The 23,681-nt window shown below is 40.0% G+C and overlaps 1 protein-coding gene across 1 annotated transcript in view; it reads right to left on the reverse strand.

Annotated features, from left to right (window-relative positions):
* The window catches only part of MED13 (mediator complex subunit 13), a 125,785-nt gene that overhangs the window by 16,306 nt on the left and 85,798 nt on the right, over nt 1–23,681 (reverse strand). Inside the window, exons 17-23 of the mRNA XM_005583888.5 lie at nt 14,967–15,128; nt 10,116–10,339; nt 8,538–8,727; nt 7,066–7,528; nt 4,839–5,058; nt 3,664–3,855; nt 2,940–3,163 (exon numbers count right to left, since the gene is read on the reverse strand). Of these exons, the coding sequence (XP_005583945.1) occupies nt 2,940–3,163; nt 3,664–3,855; nt 4,839–5,058; nt 7,066–7,528; nt 8,538–8,727; nt 10,116–10,339; nt 14,967–15,128 (1,675 nt within the window). The remainder of the gene's footprint in view (nt 1–2,939; nt 3,164–3,663; nt 3,856–4,838; nt 5,059–7,065; nt 7,529–8,537; nt 8,728–10,115; nt 10,340–14,966; nt 15,129–23,681) is intronic.

Raw genomic sequence — 23,681 nt, forward strand, 5'->3', positions numbered from 1 at the left:
GTTCATTGCAACTTCCACCTCCTGGGTTCAAGCGATTCTCCTGCCTCAGCCTCCCTAGTAGCTGAGACTACAGGTGTGTGTCACCACACCTCGTTAATTTTTGTATTTTTTTTCTTTTTTTGTTTTTGAGATAGAGTCTCACTCTGTCACCAGGCTGGAGTGCAGTGGCATGATCTCGGCTCACTGCAACCTCCGCCTCCCAGGTTCAAGTGATTCTCCTGCCTCAGCCTCCCAAGTAGCTGGGACTACAGGCACCCGCCACCACACCTGGCTAATTTTTGTATTTTTAGTAGAGATGGGATTTCAGCATGTTGGCCAGGAGAGTCTCCATCTCTTGACCTCGTGATCCACCCACCTTGGCCTCCCAAAGTGCTGGGATTACAGGCATGAGCCACCATGCAAGGCCTAATTTTTGTATTTTTAGTATAGACGGTGTTTCACTATGTTGGCCAGGCTGGTCTTGAATTCCTGATCTCAGGTAATCCGCCTGCCTTGGCCTCCCAAAGTGTTGGGATTACAGGCATAAGCAATCATGCCCAGCCAACAGCGGCTATGACTTACTGAGTACTTACTATGTACCATCCATTGTGCCCAATCAATTTACATGTAATACCTCATTTCATCCTAACAACTCCATGAGACAAATAAAACTATCCTCCTGACTTCATATATAAGTAAGCTGGAACTCAGCTGCATAAGGGTAGTTATTCCAAGGTCAGTAGTGGCAGGTTTGGGATTTGAGCCCAGGTCTCTCTGACTCCATCACTGCCCTTGTTTTTTTTTTTTTTTTTTTTTTTAAGACAGATTTTCACTCTTGTTGTGCAGGCTGGAGTGCAATAGTGCAATCTCGGCTCACTGCAACCTCCGCCTCCTGGGTTTGAGTGATTCTCCTGCCTCAGCCTCCCAAGTAGCTGGGATTAAAGGCATGTGCCACCATGCCTGACTAATTTTTTTGTATTTTTAGTAGAGACGGGGTTTCACCATGTCAGTCAGGCTGGTCTCGAACTCCTGACCTCAGGTGATCCACCTGCCTTGGCCTCCAAAGTGCTGGGATTACAGGCGTGAGTCACTGCACCCAGCCCCATCATTGCCCCTCTTAACCATTATCTCACTTCTACTTTATCAAGGTAGTAAAATGGCAATACTATTTTGATAATGAAAAGGGTGGTTTTTTTCCCTCTACTTTCTCATACTTCACAGATGAGCACATTCTTTCCCAAGCTCACTTAATTAGTATAAATATCCGATTAAAAAAATCAAAATTGTATTAAGGAAATAAGATAGGAAGCACTGTTCTCAGGTTCATAATATAAAGCTTAACAGACTTGTTAATAACCAATAATATAAAATTATTGTTCCTATCTTCTGCTTCCCCAGCACCACTAAGACCTAATAATCATTAGCTATTTCTGCATATATTCAATTTCTCACCTAAAAAAGAACAGGCTTTTATATAATAGGGAAGAAAATAAACGATAGAACCCAAATCTTTTTTTTTTTTGAGACAGGATCTCACTCTGTCACCCAGGTTGAAGTACTGTGGCGCAATCTCAGCTCACTCTGCAGCCTCAACTTCCTGGGCTCAAGTGATCCTTCTGCCTCAGTCTCCCAAGTAGCTGGGACTACAGGTGTGCCACTATGCCCAGCTAATATTTGTATTTCTGTACAGATGGGGTTTCGCCTTGTTGCCCAGGCTGGTCTTGAACTCCTGGACTCAAGTGATCTGCCTTGTCTCAGCCTCCCAAAGTGCTGGGATTACAAACATCAGCCACCATGCCTGGCCAGAACCCAAATCTTAAAACTAAAAATCATTTCACAGATTTGCTTTTCAGGTTCTCCTGTTCAGCGTTCACTAGCTTTGATAACTCAAAATGAGGCTCACCTGTTGGGACCTATTAGTTATATCCTTCGCAAATAATTGGACATGGTATTTACTGCCAAGAATCCTAAAATGGCCATCATATTCTGAAGACATCCTAACTTTTTTTTTTTTTTTGAGACAGTCTCATTTTGTCGCCCAGGCTGGAATGCAATGGCGTGATCTCAGCTGACTGCTACCTCTGCCTCCCAGATTCAAGTGATTCTCCTGCCTCAGCTTCCTGAGTAGCTGGGATTATAGGCACCCACCACCACACCCGGCTACATCCTAACATTAAATGATAAAATTTTATTTATTTATTTATTTTTTTGAGACGGAGTCTCGCTCTGTCGCCCAGGCTGGAGTGCAGTGGCCGGATCTCAGCTCACTGCAAGCTCCGCCTCCCGGGTTCACGCCATTCTCCTGCCTCAGCCTCCCGAGTAGCTGGGACTACAGGCGCCCGCCACCTCGCCCGGCTAGTTTTTTGTATTTTTTTAGTAGAGACGGGGTTTCACCATGTTAGCCAGGATGGTCTCGATCTCCCGACATCGTGATCCGCCTGTCTCGGCCTCCCAAAGTGCTGGGATTACAGGCTTGAGCCACCGCGCCCGGCCATAATGATAAAATTTTAAATCGCCAATTTTAGTAAATGAAGTTAACTTAGTTAATTAGGGGCTATATCTTAGATGGTATATGAGAAAAGTTTAAATGTTCTATACTTACTAGACCATTTTTTAATTGCAGAAGTGTTTTCTAACTACATCTTTCACAAATGTTCAGCTAAAATAATTGCAAGCTTTATGACACAGAAGTTAGTGATCTTAATGTTTTTTGTTCATGTAATAGATTAATAATTATTTTTAATTATCTTATACAATATAAACATTCACAACAGAAAAAAGTAAAAAGCACCCACAATCCCACATCTTAATATTTTAATATATACAAAACCTTCAAGCTGGTTTTCTATTCATTAAAAATGAAACAATATATATACACACACACATATATACACACACACATACACACTCACACACATGAAAAATGGAATGATATGATATATTTAGGGAAATACAAATACCTATTTGGAACATCGATGTTAATGATACAAGTTTCTAAAAGTTCTCCATAGAGATCTGTGCAAGATGCAAGAATCCACCTTTGATCATGTGATAAACAGTATCCCACAAAAAGAACATTGTATTTCTGTCCAGCTTCTCCAAATGTTTCTCCTAGCTCTGTCTGTTTGTCCTTCACTGGAGCCAGAATAAAAGGAGGTGCATAAAGTCGAATACACTCTGGTCTCTATAAAATAAAAAATTAAGGTATTATCATACTATACAATCTTAGATAAATATGCATTTAAAATGTAATTATCATCTACCCAATTATAAGATAACTGGAAAATGAGAGCTAAGCCAAAAATTGCGCTTAGTTTTGCATAATATCAAAAAAGTGTTGGCAGGGCGCAGTGGCTCGTGCCTGTAATCCCAGCACTTAAGGAGGCAGAGGTGGGCAATCACCTGAGGTCAGGAGTTCGAGACCAGCCTGGCCAACATGACAAACCCCCCCCCACACACAAAATTAGCTGGGCCAGATGGCGCATGCCTGTAATCCCAGCTACTCAGGAGGCTGAGGCAGGAGAATTGCTTGAACCCAGGAGGCGGAAGTTGTGATGAGCCGAGACTTCCCCACTGCACTCCAGCCTGGGTGACAAAGTAAGCCTCCATCTCAAAAAAAAAAAAAAAAAAAAAAAAAAGTACGTATAGTCATTCAACAACTTTGGTCATGAAAAACATACTTACATCAGGACTTCTAAGGGCAGTTTCCATGGCTAAACCTGGACCAAAGCCAGTCAATGTTTTCACATTGGTTGATGTTGGAAGTGGCCTCCGACACTGGGTAAAGGCCGAAAAAGCCAGGGATTTTAAATGCTGGGGATAGATTTCTCTATCTTCATGCTTCACAGGTTGCAACAGGTACTGACAAGGAATTATCTAAGAAGTGTAGGCAAATATTACAAATGTTAAACTTTCAAAACAGAATAACAGGAATTGTGGGTCTAAAACTCTAAAAACTTTTTACTAAAAAATTTAAACAAAACCTAATTTAAATGAAAATTTAAGAATTGTTTTCTTATCTATTATGTAGGCTTTGAATAAGTAGCCAATTTTACCAATGGGTTCTGAACTAAAGGACTATTTAAAACCTGTATAATTTTCTGGCCAGGCGTAGTGGCTCACACTTGTAATCCCAGCACTTTGGGAGGCCAAGGTGGGCGGATCACGAGGTCAAGAGATAGAGACCATCCTGGCCAACATGGTGAAACCCCATCTCTACTAAAAATACAAAAATTAGCTGGGCGTGGTGGCACATGCCTGTAGTCCCAGCTACTCAGGAGGCTGAGGCAGGAGAATTGCTTGAACCCGGGAGGCAGAGGTTGCAGTGAGCCAAGATTGTGCCACTGCACTCCAGTCTGGCGACAGAACGAGACTCCATCTCAAAACAACAACAACAACAAAAAACTATAAGTTTTCTATGTAATAATTATATTAATAATGCCATTGACCAGTCCTGAAGTCTATAAAATAAATTCAAAATTTCTTCTAACAACTTAATATGGTTAATTGCTTTCTCCTTTTCTTGCAACCTGTCTTGTATGTGCTATATCTTTCTATTTAGGCTCATGAATTTAAAAATTGGCTTATAAAAGTAACACAGGAGAAACATTTAATGTACTTAATGGACTTTTTAAAAATTCTGTATTATTACTGTGGTATGACTGTTTTTTATTCTGTATTATTACTGTGGTATGACTTATAAATTATCTAAGATTTATATTATGATATTAAAGTAAAATCAATATAATAGAACTTGGCTTTTAGATAATCAATTTGAATACAGAAAAGTAGTATCTGAAACTTCTGACAACATCAAACTGTTTTACATAATTTTAACTGACAACATTTATCACTCTTACCTGTACAGAAACAGTACTCTTGATATGAGGAGGAAGAGTCTGGACCATTTCTAGAAAGCATCGAAGTAGCCCCAATGTCCACACACTAGAAGAGTTAGCGCTCTCGTCTGTATTTTCGTATGTAAAAGGATCAATTATATAAACAACAATTGCAGGTGGATATGTGATCGCATGTGAATCACCATCTGTGGGGATTCCCACTTTATCCCGATCCATCGTGCTAAAATTTAAGGTAGAAATGAGACAAAAAGTTATACTGTATATGCTTGACGTAGCATCTAAGCAGGTTCTTAATATCCCCCCTCCTCCCTCTTATTTGGTGAAAGGTGTGAGAAAGCCTCTCTGAAAATGAAGGACATTTCTTTCTCACCAAAGTTAACCATAAACATTGTAAATACAATTCCACAATGTATAAAGACACTTGCCTTAAGAGGTCTTGCCTTAAATTTACCAAAAAAGAAAAAGAAAAAAAAAGAAAAAAAGAATTCTTAAAACCATAGAGTATTAGATACAAAAGATTGCTTAGAGTTTAAGGGATAAAACTGAGACAAAGATAGGTCTCTTTGTCTGAGGCTATCTCAAATAGCTTCCCAAATTTATAAAGTTGGTTACAGGTAGAGCTAGGCCAGAAAGAAACCATGTTTCCAGAAACCACGTTTCCAGACTCATTCAATGTTCTAGTACATTTTTAGACTATATATACATGTTTTTTTTTTGAGATGGGGGTCTCACTATGTTAACCAGGTTGGTCTTGAACTCTTGGTCTCAAGCAATTCTCCTGCCTTAGCCTCTCAAAGTGCCAGGATTACAGGCATGAACCACTTAATCTCGTCCTATTTTTAGACTATATACATTTATTTCATACTTTATAGCTTCAATGGTGAACAAGTTTCATTCTTTGATGAGTGATTTGATTTTTTTACACTTCAAATCTATTCATATGTTCAAGAGAGGTGGATCAATCTGGGTAATGGTTTGTTTTTACCCATGAGTGTAATTTTGGGCACAACTGCACCCTGGATAGCTGACAGATATAATTAAGCTCTGGTTAACCTAGCCTATAAATCAAAAGGGAAGATCACTCAAAACCTTCATCATAAAAGGAATGAGAGCTGTCATGATCATTCCTGTCACCATAAATAACTTGGAATCACTGTGTAAAGTACTTAATGTATATTATATCATATTACTCTCATCTTACACATAAGAAAACATGCTCAGAAAGTTAGAGTTTCCCCAAAGTCACAAAGCAGCTAAATGGCAGAGCTGAGATTCAAACTTTAGTACCCCTCTAAAGCCTCTGAATAGACTGGGTCAATAGTGACTTCTCAATCACTCGAGTGATTTGCAGAGGCAAATCTACTTGACAATTATGCCACAGAAGACTCAAATGTCATGTGGGCATCTGGACTACATGGTTTTCAAGCTCTTAATTCCCACCCTCAGATTCTAGAATTCTATGATAAAGATTTTATGAAGTAAAGTCCTCATTATAATTTTATACATAAAATATTCAACACTAGACCTGGTGCGGTAGCTCATGCCTGTAATCCCAGCACTTTGGGAGGCTAAGGCAGGCAGATCGCTGAGTCCAAGAGTTCCAGACCAGCCAGGGCGACATGGTGAAACCCCGTCTCTACAAAAAAGTAGCTGGGTGTGGTTGTGCATGCCTGTAAGTCCCAGCTACTCAGAAGGCTGACGTGGGAGGATCACCTGAGCCCAAGAGGTCGAGCCTGTGGTGAGCCGTGATCACGCACTGTACTCCAGTCTGGGTGACAGAGTGAGACCTTGTCTTAAAAAAAGATACAAACTAAAATTTCAAGAATAAGATAAAAAGCACTTTATGTTCATTCAGAATGTCTTATTTACAAAAAAGCAGCATGGTTGGGCATGGTGGCTCATGTCTGTAATCCCAGCACTTTCGGAAGCCAAGGCGGGCCAATCACCTGAGGTCAGAAGTTTGAGCCTGGTCAACACGGCAAAACCCCATCTCTACTAAAAATACAAAAATTAGCCAGGTGTGGTGGCACATGCCTGTAATTCCAGCTACTGGGGAAGTTGAGGGAGGAGAATCGCTTCAAACCAGGAGGCAGAGGTTGCAGTGAATGGAGATCCCGCCACTGCACTCCAGCCTGGGCAAAAGAATGAGACTCTGTCTCAAGAAAAAAAAGAAAAAAGAAGTATCATAGTTTTCATATTTCTCCAAAAGCAGTATTTTTAAAGGTACCTTTCAGACACATCAGGATGCGGCTGAGTGGGAAGTGAAGATGATTCTCCAGAAATCCCAGCTGTCTGTAGAGTTGATGTCTGTTGCCCTCCTAGTTGACCACTCTGAACTGTATTTGCTTGTGTAGACATGGATCCTGCAGCATTACTGTTCATACTGCCAAAGGGTGGAAATGAAGGTAGTTTATTTGATGATACTCCACTATTCAAGTTGGAGGATGATGAAGATGAAGTTGAAGCTGTGGTCAAAGTTGAATTAGCTGTGGCAACTGAAGTAGATATGGCAACACCTGAAGTCATTGTCATAGTGCTGCTTGCTGCAGATGCTAAGGTGGCAGATGGAGTATTAGCATTTCCAGTATTTGTCATCTGAGGTGGAGTAATCAAAGACTGACTTGTAGGGGCAACTAAATTTGGCTGGGAAAGTAGAGAGCTGTCCAATGGCAGGGAAGCAAGATAAGGACCTAAAGAATAAAAACAGGTAGGAAATTTAATTCTTTATTTGACCGACTGGTTCTTTTTTTTATTCTACTGTGTAAACAGAATCATAATCCAGTTGATGTTTTCTTGGTAATTATAGCCCCTAAATTGCTTGCTAATGGTGTGACCTACATTTGCTTTCTATTTTCCTCTAGAAACTGAAGAAACATATTTAAAATGGAATTGAAAAAGCCAGAATTTTCACTTAAAATTAAAGAAATGATTACTATGAAAGTGTAACAAAATTCTATTTTCTAAGTATAATGGAATGTAAAAAAAGGTATCTAGCAATATTCACCAAACTATTCAAAGGGTTTCTAAATCACAAATCAAATAAATATTGGCTACATTGGCAGCTAATTAAAATATAAAATGGTATAATGTTATCATGGCGTTCAAATTACAGGAATGTCTAACGAGATTCAATATTTTGGTTCTGCATCTCTTTGGATTAAGTCTACAGGAAGTCCACTGATATTTATTTCAAGAGTATTTATAAGCAATACAGTTGGGCATGGTAGAATGAAAGAAAAAAACGTATGTAACAAGTAAGTCTTAAACAGCTGTCATTTTCTTAGCTACAACAAAGAACTATTTCTTGGTTTGGTAGAGATTAACTATAAATTATTTTATCTCTGAACTGTAACAAATGAAGAATCTTCATGTTATTAAAACATCAGACCCTACAGAGGCAACAGAAAATTTATCTATAACCTGTAATTTCATCCTACCTGATGGGATCCCTCATTAGGGATTAGCAAACTTGTTCTGTAAAGGGTCAGATAATAAATACTTTCGTCTTTGCAACCACACAGTCTCTTTGCAACCACACAACTACTCAGCTCCAATGTTGTAGCACAAAAGCAGCCAGCGAAAATACATAAATAAATGAGGATGGCTGTGTTCCAATAAAATTTTATCTACAAAAACAGCTGGTGGACCAGGCCACATTTTGCCAACACCAGCCTTATACAATAAATACAAATTCAATACCTAGGTCATATCTGCAGACTTGTGCATAAAGCTTGAGTTTAGAAAATGCTTCATTGTTACCATCAGCTGCCTGAGAAAACCATTCTGCTACCAACTTTTCTGATAGTTTATTTGATGCAGTAGATCCGACTCTCATGATCCCATCTGTTAACAGTCGAGAAACAGGTCTATGTTGACCTAATCGACAGGACTACAAATATACATACAGAAAGCAGAATTAGTAAATTTATTATAGTGTTTAGGTACACATTATAAAACCAAGCATGAAAGCTATTTAAAATAAGCTTAACCATTTGCAATTAACAGTTACGATAAAAATATCAACTGTGTTTTTAGAAGTAGGTCAAAAAAATAAACATATCAAGGGTGAAATGGTGCCACAGGTCTTTTTCATTTTTACATTAGAAATTCATTAAGTTTTTTTCAAAATTAAAATATCTCTAATGAAAAAACACCTAGCTAACAATAGTACTAGAACCATTTGGTTTGAATAAAAGCTTGCAGAATGCAGAAATAGGTAAGCATAAAAATGCAGTCATTTTAGGTATACATTAACTCCAATTCATGAATTATGAATACACATATCCCTAAATCAAAGCATAATAAAAATTGGCATACAAATTTATTTATATACCCTCTCCATCTAGTTTTGTGAGTCACTGATTTTTGTTGTAAGAAGCCCAATGTCAAATAAATTTGTAACATTGGATTAAGCAAACTTAGAAGACTTCTTTACTGTAAGAATTTCAAAGCCTTTAAAAACCTAGTACGAATTGTGAATCTCTAAAAAGTAATATAATATACAATGTTTTCCCAAGCCTATTTAACTATGGAACTTTTTTTCTGAGAGGATTTTACCGGCTAATATTCCAAATAACACCCTTTGGGAAATGTTTATTTATTAAAAACACACTACAAATACCTTGTAATTATGTGGAAAATTTTATAAGGAAGCTAAACTAACATACACTAACATTAAGATTGTAAAAGGAATCAAAATTTAAAGACTAAATTTCCAAGCCTTTGTGGAAAAAGGAGGGAATAATAAAGTAAGACTTCATGTCCCATAACACTTTTAATTTACAATTATTGTGCCTGGTAATGGATATGTGAGAATTATAACTTAAAAGAAAGGGCAAGAATTTCAGACCCGAAATGGACCTTAGTGATATCTAGCATAGATTTATTTTACATATGAGGAAAGTGAGGCCTAGTGTCACTACCTGAAATCCTGGAGAATAAAGACTAGAATTTTTGTAAATGTAATTTTTTCCCTGAGGAGCTATTTAACATTTATCTTTTGTTTTAGAAAAGGCCACATTAAAATGGATATATGTATATATACATGCCCTCAATGTTTCTTCCTCCAATAGGGAGATAGCCACTCTGACCCATGGCATACACATCTAACAGACTGGGTCAAACTCAGCAAAGAATGTAACTGGCTAGTATGAGAAATAAACATCTAATCTGACATTATCACTGTGTCCCAATCAACTGAACTGCCCAGTATGCTGTATATACAACAATACAAATCGTAAGGTAGTTTTAAAATGTCATCTCTTTTTAAACACCTACCTCATATATTGCAGTAAGATCTCTAAAAAAGCTTTTGGCTCCATTTAACAAGGCTTCATTCTCTGGACACAGTACAACATAGGCTATATCTCTTTGAGATCCATAGGGTTCCAGCATAAGTCTCTCCCAATAAGGAAGAGCAAATGGAGAAAGCACCAGATAATCATAATCATAACCCAACAAAAATGTGGGGATTGGCAGTGGTTCTGGGGATTCATCAGTTCCTAAATAAGAAAGATGTATTTTAAGAAAACACTTAAAAACAAGACATGTCTCCTTTTTATTTAAATGTCAAAAGTTAATGAAGTCATTATGAGTGAAAATATTTTATTACAGACAAAAATACTTAATGCCAGTGATCAAGACTTTTCAACAGTTAGGGATTTCCTAAACAAGTCTTTTTATTTACTTATTTTTTTGAGACAGGGTCTTGCTCTGTTGCCCAGGTTAGACTGCAGTGGAACAATCATGCCTTACTGCAGCATTAACATACTGGGCTCCAGTAATCGTCTGGCCTCAGCTTCCCGAATAGCTGGGACTACAGGTGTGTGCCACTACGCCTGGCTAATTTTTAAAGTTTTTGTAGAGATGGGATCTTGCTGTGTTGCCCAGGTTGGTCTCAAACTCCTGAGCTCAAGTGATCCTCCTTCCTCAGCCTCCCGAAGTGCTGGGATTACATGCGGGAGCCACCACGTCTGGTCTGCATTTAAATTTTTGGCATGGGTCTGGATGCAGTGGCTCACACCTGAATTCCAGCACTTTGGGAGGCCGAGGTGGGCAGATCACTTGAGGTTAGGAGTCTGAGACCAGCCTGACCAACATGGAGAAACCCCATCTCTACTAAAAATACAAAATTAGCCAGACGTGGTGGTGCATGCCTGTAATCCCAGCTACTCGGGAGGCTGAGACAGGAGAACTGCTTGAACCCAGGAGGTTGTGGTGAGCCGAGATTGCACCATTGCACTCCAGCTGTGCAACAAGAGCAAAACTCCGTCTCAAAAAAAAAAAAAAAAGGGACATAAAAATACACTGTAGGCCAGGTGCTATGGCTCATGCCTGTAATCTCAGCACCTTGGGAGGCTGAGGTGGGAGGATTACTTGAGCCCAGGAGTTTGAGGCCTAGGCAACGCAGTGAGACACCATCCCTATTTATACATTTAAAAACAATATAATTTTAAAAATAGAAAAAAGAAAAAAACCTTATTTTTTTTTTTGAGACGGAGTCTCGCTCTGTCACCCAGGCTGGAGTGCAGTGGCGCGATCTCGGCTCACTGCAAGCTCCGCCTCCCGGGTTCACGCCATTCTCCTGCCTCAGCTTCCTGAGTAGCTGGGACTACAGGCGCCCGCCGCCACGCCCGGCTAATTTTTTGCATTTTTAGTAGAGATGGGGTTTCACTGTATTAGCCAGGATGGTCTCGATCTCCTCACCTCGTGATCCACCCGCCTCGGCCTCCCAAAGTGCTGGGATTACAGGCGTGAGCCACCGCACCCGGCCATGAAAAAAACCTTATTAAGAGTGTAGATTTCATGTTAAGTGTTCTGTTTCTTAGTTTTTTTTTGTTTTTGTTTCTGTTTTTGAGATGGAGTCTTGTTCTGTTGCCTAGGCTGCAGTGCCGTGTTGCGATCTCCACTCACTCCAACCTCCACCTCCTGGGTTCAAGCAATTATCTCACCTCAGCCTCCCGAGCAGCTGCGATTATAGGCACACATCACCACACCTGGATAATTTTTTGTATTTTGGTACAGATGGGGTTTCATCATGTTGGCCAGGCTGGTCTCAAACTACTGACCTCAAGTGATCCGCCCACCTCGGCCTCCCAAAGTGCTGGGATTACAGGCATGAGTCACCATGCCTGGTGAGTGTTCTTAACATAATAAAAAATTTTTAAAAGAAAATGACCAACAACCTAATAGAAAAATGGGTTAAGAACATGAAGATTACAAAACAAAACTATAACACATAAAAAGATGCTCTCTCATTAAAAAAAAAAAGCAATTTAAAATTAATAATAGCAAACAATGATAATGCTATGTGCTAGGTACTGTTGATAGCTCTCTGTATGTACTGACTCACTTAATCCTCACAAAAAACATAAGGCAGAAACTATTATTTTTTTTTTTGAGACGGAGTCTCACTCTGTTGCCCAGGCCGGAGTGCAGTGGCCGGATCTCAGCTCACTGCAAGCTCCGCCTCCCGGGTTTATGCCATTCTCCTGCCTCAGCCTCCCAAGTAGCTGGGACTACAGGTGCCCGCCACCACGCCCGGCTAGTTTTTTGTATTTTTTTAGTAGAGACGGGGTTTCACCGTGTTAGCCAGGATGGTCTCAATCTCCTGACCTCGTGATCCGCCCGTCTCGGCCTCCCAAAGTGATGAGATTACAGGCTTGAGCCACTGCGCCTGGCCAGAAACTATTATTAACTTCATTTTAGAGATGAGAATAACATAAATTAGGAAGTTAAGCAATTTCTCTAGAATTTCACAAGAAGTACCAGGGTAGGAATTTAAACCCAGGAAATCTATCCCCACAGTCTGTACTATTTAATCTCTCAAACACTGAATCAGCAACCTACTAGGCAAGGCTTTGGGAAAATAGGCACTTTAACTGGTGGGCATTCAAATCGATACTACAGGGGCTGGGCATGGTGGCTCACGCCTGTAATCTCAGCACTTTGGGAGGCCTAGGCAGGTGGATCACTTGAGGCAAGGAGTTCGAAAACAGACTGGGCAACATGGCAAAATCCCATCTCTACTAAAAATACAAAAATTAGCCAGGTGTGGTTAATGCATGCCTGTAATCCCAGCTACTCGTGAGGCTGATGCATGAGAACTGCTTGAACCTGGGAGGCAGAGGGTGCAGTGAGCTGACATCATGCCACTGCACTCCAGTCTGGGCGAGAGAGTGAGACTGTCTCAAAAAAAAAAATAATAAATTTAAAAAAAAGGTATTACAGAATTACAGAGAGTTATTTAGTTTTTTTTTTTTTCTTTTCTTGAAATACACATCTGGGTGCTTATAGTCTAGCCATTTGGGAGGCTGAGGTGGGCAGATCACTAGGGCCCAGGAGCTGGAGACCAGCCTGGGAAACATGGCAAAACCTCATCTCTACAAAATATACAAAAATTAGCTGGGTGTGGTGGCACGCACCTGTAGTACCAGCTACTTGGGAGGCTGAGGTGGGAGGATCACTTGGGCCCAGGAGGTTACGGCTGCAGTGAGCCATGATTGTGCCACCGTACTCCAGCCAGGGTGACAGAACATATCTCAAAAATAATAATAAATAAAATAAAAATACACCCATGCTTTAAAGCCAGGGATCTGTGCATTACTGAAATAGAGCTGTAATGATAATGGTGGAAACAATCTATATGTTCATAAACACTGTACTCGTAAAATATATTATCATATGTAAAGAACAATGGAATACATGAATACATATAGCCATAAAAAAAAAAAGATAATCTCTATATGTGCAGATAAAAATGATCTCAGGCACAGAAATAAATAAATAAATGTACTATATTAGGTTGGTTTTTTTTTTTTTTTTTGAGACAGAGTTTCGCTCTTGTTGCCCAGGCTGGAGTACAATGGCGTGATCTTGGCTGGCGGCAACCTTGGCTGGCGGCAACCTCCGCCTCCCGGGTTCAAGTGATTCTCCTTCTCCTGCCACAGCCTCTCAAGTAGCTCGGATTACAGACATGCACCACCATGCCCGGCTTATTTTGTATTTTTAGTAGAAATGGGGTTTCTTCATGTTGGTCAGGCTGGTCTCGAAGAACTCCCGACCTAGGTGACCCACCTGCCTTGGCCTTCCAAAGTGCTGAGATTACAGGTGTGAGCCACCGCGCCCAGCTACTATCTTAGTTTTTAAAATAATGTAAAAGTTTATACTAAAATATATTTTCTGGCTGGGCGCGGTGGCTCATGCCTGTAATCCCAGCACTTAGGGAGGCTAAGGCAGGCAGATCACTTGAGGCCAGGAGTTGGAGACCAGCCTGGTCAACATGATGAAACCCTGTCTCTACTAAAAATACAAAAAATTAGCCAGGCATAGTGGCGCGCACCCATATTCCCAGCTACTCAGGAGGCTAAGCCAGGAGAATTGCGTGAACCCAGGAGGCAGAGGTTTTGTAATGAGATTTAAATTATTTAGCCATTAAAAGAGGGAGAAAAGGAAAATATAGGCAAATCCACTACTTTCACATATAATACATTCCAAATTCATACACGAAAGTCAAAGATTTCAAGAAGTATTATTCCAAATACATTTGAAAAACTCCAATTACAGCCCACCTTTTAGAGATAATCTTCCACAAATAGTCCAAATATTTGGAATGGTCTTTTCATCACAGCTGACCATAAATCTGCATACCTACTACGAGAATTCATTTTCTACTCTTGTCACAACCAGCAAATTTCTTCTTTGTTGTAATTATTTTTAAATGAAGACCTTAGGTCCTTTTATCACTAGTATAGCCCTCATTCCCCACTCTGCCTCCCTTTTTCATTGAATTTTGTAAAATAATTTATAACAAAGTATTTTTTTGCCATTTAAAAAAAAAAAAAAAAAAACCTTAGCAGTATGTCCCTTTCTTCATGTAAAATCTTGAGGGAAAGTCCCCTATGTGCAAAAACAGACCTGAGAGAAGCCACTCCTTTTGAAGCGGGGTTGGAGAGTTGAGTAAGCTGAATGTTTGAAATGGTGGGGAAAAAAGCTAGGATTGGACCACAGTGGCCTTAAGAATATACCACAAATATATTTAAAGAAAATTAATGTGCTTATTCTAGTTGGGCACAGAAATCTGAGAACTGATATAAAATCAGTCATTATTTATCACTATAAATTACTTACCATAAGAGCCTCGGCCAGCCATTTTATGAAATTGTTGCCAAGTAAGAGGACCCTGAACACCCCAAGGTCTTACTGTTCTTTTTTTCTGAATGGCATCCTGAAGAACTGGCTGAAGAGAGAGGAGCATTCGAAGTATATCCTGTGAGCACTGCATACTCACATCTACAAGCATTTAAAAAAAAAAAGTAATTAAGAACTGCTATTCCCAACACAAATAAAATTTTAAGATAATACAAAACACATATAGGGAAGTTCAGGTCTGCATCATCAAGAAGATTAAACCCTTGCCTTGTACAGAGAATTGTATTAAGTTCTATAAGATGATCTGTAAAAATGGTTCTTGTAGATACTTACAACCAAGAAGACACACAATAAAAAGCTACTGTAACTTATCTCCATAAAAAGTCATTCATTAGCTGATTAATCAAATTTATAAATTAGTCAAATAAATTTCTTTCTTTTTGCATTTATGGTGGCTGGTTTGGTGCTGTAGGTATTTTACCAGAAAGAAGTCTGCCTCACATTGAAATTATATCCCATAATTAGCACTACTATGGTAAAGTGAATAAAGACTGGTTATAATTATTAAAGTTTAATTTGAAAAAAAAGTAGACTTTGACAATTCTAAAATACAAAAACTATACAGTAACTTGCTCACACTGCTAAAAAGTATATTATCCATAGATATTTTATAAGCTTATACATCTTAAAGATTTATAGATTATCAAATTATGACCTGCATTTCTGACCAACTATCAGAATGGGTATGAAAGGTGCTCCACATAAATGTCAAATGGCTCAAGGAAAAATCACTAAATGATATTGATATAATAAATGTGGCCCCCAGAATGGTCCAGTTGTACCACTCAACCTGTTTGAGCAGTTATATTAAATCATTCAATTTTAATTTGTTATTACCTTTGCCTAATTTATCGTTATAGGCCCCAATTTCCTATATCTAAAAAGTGTACTGGCTGGGCCCAGTGGCTCACACCTGTAATTCCAGCACTTTGGGAGGCCAACGCGGGTGGACTGTTTGAGGTCAGGAGTCTGAAACCAGCCTGGCCAACACAGTGAAACCCTGTCTCTACCAAAAACTATAAAACTTAGCCAGGCATGGCGGCGCATGCCTATAATCCCAGCTACTTGGGAGGCTAAGGCAGGAGAATTGCTTGAACCCAGGAGGCAGGGGTTGCAGTGACCCGAGATCATGCCACTGCACTCCAGCTTGGGTGACAAAGTGAGAGCCCATCTCAAAAAACAAAAACAAAAACAAAAAAAAGTGTACAGAACTAGCTAAAACTAAGTTCCAAATACAATACTTAATACGTAATATGCTTAAATAAACGTTTGCATACACAGTAGAATACTATTTAGTAGTTGAAAATGCTAATAGGCTGGGCTTGGGTGGTGGCTCATGCCTGTAATTCCAGTACTTTGGGAGACTGAGGCAGTCAGATTGCTTGAGCTTAGGAGTTCACGGGCAACCTGCACAACATGGCAAAACCCTGTCTCTACAAAAAGTTAGCCAGATATGGTGCCACATGCCTGTGGTTCCAGCTACTCAGGAGAATGAAGTGGGAGGATCACCTGAGCCCATGAGGTCGAGGTTACAGTAAGCCATGATGGCATAACACTGCACTTCAGCCTTGACAACAGAGCGAGACCCCTTCTCAAAAAAAAAAAAAAAAAAAAAAAAAAAAGAAAGAAAAAAGATCAGAAAAAAATACCTACGAAGTACTATGTTTATTACCTGCATGACAAAATGATCTGTATACTGACCCCCAGGACACACAGTTTACCTTTTACTTATATAACAAACCTGGCACACATACCCATGAACCTAAAATAAAAGTTTTAAAAAAAAGGAGTGATCATGGAGGATAATCAATCAATAGAAATAAACTGAAAATCCAGAAATCAACCCTCCTGCTTATGATAAATTGATTTTTGACAAAGGTACCAAGACAACTTAACATTTTCCATAGGTGATTCTGGGACAACTAGATATCCACATGCAAAAGAATGAAGTCAGAACCCTTCCATATACTATATACAAAATATTCAGAATGGATCAGAGATCTAAATATAAGAGCTAAAACTAAAAAGTTATTTCAAAAAAGTAATAGGAGTAAATTTTCAAGACCTTGGGTTAGGTCCTGACCTACACATCAAAAGCACAAGCAACAAGAGAAAAAATAAATTGGACTTCATCAAAATTAAAAATGTTTGTGCTTCAAAGAATACCACCAACGAAATAAAAAGATTTCACATCCTATGGAGATACGAAAAAAAGGAAAGTGAAAAGAAGCTGAGTGTGATAGCAGGCCCCTGCAGTCCTAGCTACCTGAGGCTGCAGCGGGAGGATCGCTTGAATCCAAGAGTTCGAGACCAGCCTGGGCAAACTAGCAAGACCCTGTATCTTCAAAAAAAAAAAAAAAAAAAAAAAAAAAAAAGATGAAAAGACAACGCAGAGTATAGGAGAAAATATATGCAAATCACACATGTGGTAAGGGGGCTTGTGTCCTTGTATCCAGGATATATTTTAAAAACTCTTAGGATTCGATAATAAAAATACATAAAAACCTAATTTTAAAAATGGGCAAAAAATCTGAAGAGTCATTTCTCCAAAGAAGATATACAAATGGACAACAAGCACATTAAACAATGTTCAACATTATTAGTCATTAGGGAAATGCAGATGAAGCCACAATGAGATACTACTTCACACAAAGTATCACAATGAGATACTTTGATTATAAGATGACTATAAGAAAAACAATGTGACAAGTGTAAGTGAAACCCTCATATGTTGCTGGTAGTTATGTAAAATGGTGCAGCTGCTATGGAAAACAATCTGGCAGTTCCTCAAAAGATTAAACAGGTCAGGTGTGGTGGTGCATGCTTGTAATCCCAGCTACGGGGAGGCTGAGGCACAAGAATTGCTTGAACCTGGGAGTCGGTTGCAACCTGGTTGCAATGAGCCAAGATTGAGGCCCAATGCACTCCAGCCTGGATGACAGAGCAAGACTCTTGTCTCAAAACAAAACAAAGGCCAAGTGCAGTGGCTCACACCTGTAATCCCAGCACTATGGGAGGCCGAGGCAGGTGGGTCACCTGAGGTCAGGAGTTTGAGACCAGCCTGGCCAACATGGTGAAACCTCGTCTCTACTAAAAATACAAAAATTAGTTGGGCGTGGTGGTGGGCGCCTGTAATCCCAGTTACTCGGGAGGCTGAGGCAGGAGAATTGCTTGAACCTGGGAGGCGGAGGTTAGAGTGAGCCAAGATTGCGCCACTGCACTCCAGCCTGGGCAACAAGAGCGAGACTCCATCTCAAAACAACAACAACAAAAAAGATTAAACAATATGACTCAGTGAGTCCACTTAAGAGTAATAAAAACATGTCCATATAAAAACTTGTACACAAATGTTCATGGCAGCATTATTCACAATAGCCAAAAAGTGGGAAAAAACTAAATATCCATCAACTGATGAATGGGTAAATAAAATACAGTATCTTCATACAATGGAATATTATTTGGCAATAAAGTACTAATATGTGCTATAGCATAGGTGAACCTTGAAAACATTATGCAAAGTGAAAACAGTCACTGAAGACCATACAGTATATAATTCTATTGATATGAAATATCCAAAAGCAGTAAATCTAGGTAGACAGAAAGTAGACTAGTGGTTGTCTATAGCTAGGAAAGGCGGTTGAAGGGAAAAAGGGAGTGACTGCTAACAGGTAGGGGGTTTAATAAGAAAATGTTCTAAAACTGACTGTGTTGATTACTGCCCAACTCTGCATACTAAAAAGCAGCCAACTGTACATTTTAAATGGGTGAATAGTATGGTATTCTTAATTTTTGTTCAGCAAGTATGTATTTTTTATAATTGGAACACAGCTTTCTCTATCTTCAACAAAATTAACGTTGTCATTAAAATCTACAAACTACACTGGCCAGGCGCGGTGGCTCATGCTTGTAATTCCAGCACTTTGGGAGGCTAAGGCGGGTGGATCACGAGGTCAGGAGATCGAGACCAGCCTGGCCAACACAGTGAAACTCCATCTCTACTAAAAATACAAAAAATTAGCTGGGTGTGCGGCGGGCGCCTGTAGTCCCAGCTACTCAAGAGGCTAAGGCAGGAGAATGGCGTGAATCCGGTAGGCACAGCTTGCAGTGAGTGGAGATCACGCCACTGCACTCCAGCCTGGGCTAAACAGAGTAAGATTGCGTCTCAAAAACAAAACAAACAAAAAAAAAAGAAAAAAAAAACCACATATATATACACAAACTATACTTTGCAGACTTTTAAATTCATTCAAACATATCTTCTTTTTCAAGATGTTAAAACTAAATAAACAAATCCAAACATCTATTTTAATATCCTGATCTACTGTGTTCATTATTCTAGGTGTTTAGATTATAGACAAAAATCTTTGCCTTTACACATAACTTTGCAAAGAGTGTACTTAATGGAGGTAAGAAACAACAATTAATAAATTTTATTATGTTAGAAGGTAATAGTCAACACTATGGAAACAAAGCAAGATGGAGAACATGAAGAAGGGTTTGCATTTTTATGAGAAGATGACATCTGACAAGATTTAAAGGAGACAGAGTTATCCACATAAATATCTGGAAAACGAGTATCCAAGAGGGAGGAAAGATGCTAAGGGCTCTAATGCAGGAGCTTGCCACCATTTCATGATGCTATAACTTAATCAAAGTATTCTAATATTGCACATTTATGTTTTCCAACATTATTTGTTTTTTGCTGCTGCTGTTTTTTTTTTGAGACAGAGTCTCGCTCTGTCACCCAGGTTGGAGTGCAGTGGTGCGATCTCCGCTCACTGCAACCTCCACCTCCCGGGTTCACACCATTCTCCTGCCCCAGCCTCCCGAGTAGCTGGGACTACAGGTGCCTGCCACCTCGCCCGGCTAATTTTTTGTATTTTTAGTAGAGACAGGGTTTCACCATGTCAGCCAGGATGGTCTTGATCTGACCTTGTGATCCACCCGCCTCGGCCTCTCCAAGTGCTGGGATTACAGGCATGAGCCACTGCACCCAGCCCATTATTTGTTTTTAATACTGAAAATTTTTAACTGAAATATAAAGTCTTTTCTTTCTTTCTTTTCTTTTTGGTAGAGATGGGGTCTTGCTATGTTCCTCAGACTGGTCTCAAACTCCTGGTCTCAAGCAATACTCCTTCCTCAGCCTCCCAAAATGCTGGGATACAGGGGTGAGCCATGGGCCCCATTTCTCTCTTTCTTGTACTAAATTATTGTCTTTCTTGTACTAAATTATTTTCTTTGGACAAGTTCTTAAGAAGAAATTCATTTTTAAGTCTGCAGCTTTCTGTTTACATCAGTGCTTACTGTTATTCAAAAAACATATGCCAGGTAAAGCTCAATATTTTCCATTATTTTGTAAGTTGGTTTTTAAAAACAAAATAATTATAAAGAGTGCCACAGCCGGGCGCGGTGGCTCAAGCCTGTAATCCCAGCACTTTGGGAGGCCGAGACGGGCGGATCACGAGGTCGGGAGATCGAGACCATCCTGGCTAACACGGTGAAACCCCGTCTCTACTAAAAAAATACAAAAACCTAGCCGGGCGAGGTGGTGGGCGCCTGTAGTCCCAGCTACTCGGGAGGCTGAGGCAGGAGAATGGCGTGAACCCCGGGAGGCGGAGCTTGCAGTAAGCTGAGATCCGGCCACTGCACTCCAGCCTGGGCGACAGAGCGAGACTCCGTCTCAAAAAAAAAAAAAAAAAAGAGTGCCACTAATCTTTCTGCTGCTGTCATTACCACTACTAACATCTGAGTTCTTACTACGTGAGAAAAACTGCTTTTTTTTTTTCAGACCGAATTTCACTCTTGTCGCCCGTGCTGGAGTGCAATGGCAGGATCTCGGGCTCACTGCAACCTCCACCTCATGGGTTCAAGCAATTCTCCTGCCTTAGCCTCCCAAGTAGCTGGGATTACAGGCATGCACGACCACGCCAAGCTAATTTTTGTATTTTTAGTAGAGATGGGGTTTCACCATGTTGGTCAGGCTGGTCTTGAACTCCTGCGTGGCTCACGCCTGTAATCCCAGCACTTTGAGGCAGGGCCACGGTGGGCAGATCAACTGCTCTGTTTTATATGTACTATTTCATTTGATTATCTCAACACCCTGTAAAGTAAATTTATTATTGACCCTATTTTAAGAAATCAAGGCACAGAAAGGTTAACTAACTTGGCCCAAGGTAGCAGGCAGTATCTAGTGCTAGAGTCATGTTTCAGAACCAAGCAGCCTGAGTCCACAGCCTATGATCTTAACTACTCTATATGGTTTAAAATAATCTTTCCTTTTTTTTTGAATACCTATGATATTTATTTGTATCTTTCCCTTTTTAAATTTGGTCCCTGGGAATGAATAATTGGATAAATGCTGATACTATGTCATATACATGAACTTAATCACTGGTCCATGTGTTGTTCTCTTACATTTCAAAAATTTCCTTTAATAATAAAATGAACAACTGTAATCTCACTGCCTAGAAACTAGAACATTACCAAAAATGATCTTATTAAACGTTTCTCCCTATCCTATCTCTTGGTCATTTCTGGGTATGTGTGAAATTTCAAGAATTAACCAATATCCTCAATTTTATGTGCATGTAAAATAATACACTTAGTTGTGCTTATTTCAAAACTTTATCAACGGTAATACATTAAAGAGGTATTTTTAACGGGTATCTGACTATATGTAATCTTCTGGGACTTGTTCCTTCTTCCTCTCCTCAATAGCATCACTAAGATTCATATTTGTTATATATAACTGTATTCATTTTCAGAAGCCATGTAACATTCCATCTGTACTATCATTATTACTCAACCCTGCATTACATGCCCGTCTTTTTCTTTTTGAGACAGAGTCTCACTCTGTCAAATAGGCTGGAGTGTAGTGGTACAATCATGGTTCACTGAATCCTCCACCTCCTAGGTTTAAGCTATACTCCCACCTCAGCCTCCCAAGTAGCTGAGACTACAGGTGCATGCTACCACACCCAGCTAACTTTTGTATTTTTAGTAGAGATGGGTCTGCCATGTTCACCAGGCTGGTCTTGAATTCCTGGGCTTTTAAATTAAAAAAAAATTCCTTTCTATAGGATCACTCCCAATGCACCTTTAACAAAATAATAATAAACCTCTGTTTTAACCCTATTATGCAATTTCTCTGCTATTTACAGCAAAAGTCCCCAGAAAATTGTCTAAGTTTGCTTCTCATCCTGTTCTTTTGTGAACCCACTCTAATCAGGTTGATTGAAACTGCCTACCAAGGTGACCACCAACTTCTATGTGGTCACGTCCAATAGGCTGTCTCAGTTTTCACCTTAATGTATCATAGTATTTGATAGAGATGATCACTCTCTTCTAAATATTCCCGGGCCGGGCACGGTGGCTCACGCCTATAATCCCAGCACTTTGGGAGGCTGAGGCCGTTGGATTGCCTGAGCTCAGGAGTTCGAGACCAGCCTGGGCAACACAGTGAAACCTCGTCTCTACTAAAATACAAAAAATTAACCAGGTGTGGTGGCGGGCACCTGTAGTCCCAGCCACTCAGGAGGCTGAGGCAGGAGAATTGCTTGAACCCGGGAGGTGGAGGTTGCAGTGAGCCAAGATCGCGCCACTGCACTCCAGGCTGGTGACAGAGCGAGACTCTGTCTCAAAACAAACAAACAAAAATTCCCTAATCTTGATTTCTAGGATACCATGCTCTCTTGGTTTTCCTCCAACCTCCTTCTCAATTTTCTTTCCTGGCGCCTCTTCTCCCTCCCCACCTCTAAATGTCAGCTCCATCCTTGTACTACTCTATCTACAATTACTCTATAGGTTATTTCATCCAGATCCACAGCTTTTCATGATGATAACTCACACACAAAATTTTTCAATCTCTGGACCCAATCATTCCTCTGAATTTAAAACATATTATCTCCAAATGTGTATCTGATTTACTCCCGTGTTTCCCTCCTCTGTAGTTAGTACCACCATTCACCCAGTTGCTCAAGCTATTATTGATGCCTCATCTTTTCTTACATGTCTATCGGCAAACCCTGTAGGTTCTATTTCCCAAATATACCTAAAACCTATTACTTACATCTCGCTTGCCTCCTATCTTGTCTAAGCTACCATCATCTTTCACCTAAGCTTCTGAAACTGCCTTCCAACTGATTTATCCTGCTTCTATTCTCACTTTCACTACTGCCAACCCCCAAGGCTATTTTCCACACAATAGCAACAGAGAGTCTTGCTCTGTTGCCCAGGCTGGAGTGCAGTGGCGTTATCTCAGCTCACCACAACCTCCGCCTCCCAGGTTAAAGCAACTCCTCTCCTCGGCCACCTGAGCAGCTGGGATCACAGGCACGCCCCACCACACTGGCTATTTTTTGGATTTTTAGTAGAGATGGGGTTTCACCATATTGGGCAGGCTGGTCTCAAACTCCTAACCTCATGATCTGCCCACTTCAGTCTCCCAAAGTGCTGGGATAAGAGGCGTGAGCCACTGCGCCCGGCCATCTTTTTTTTTTTTTAGATGGGAGTTTCACTCTTGCTGCCCAGGCTGGAGTGCAATAGTGCAATCTTGGCTCACTGCAACTTCCGCCTCCCAGGTTCAAGTAATTCTCCTGCCTCAGCCTCCCAAGTAGCTGGGATTACACGTGCCCG

Source organism: Macaca fascicularis, chromosome 16, assembly GCF_037993035.2.
Source record: "Macaca fascicularis isolate 582-1 chromosome 16, T2T-MFA8v1.1".
Classification (NCBI taxonomy): Eukaryota; Metazoa; Chordata; class Mammalia; order Primates; family Cercopithecidae; genus Macaca; species Macaca fascicularis.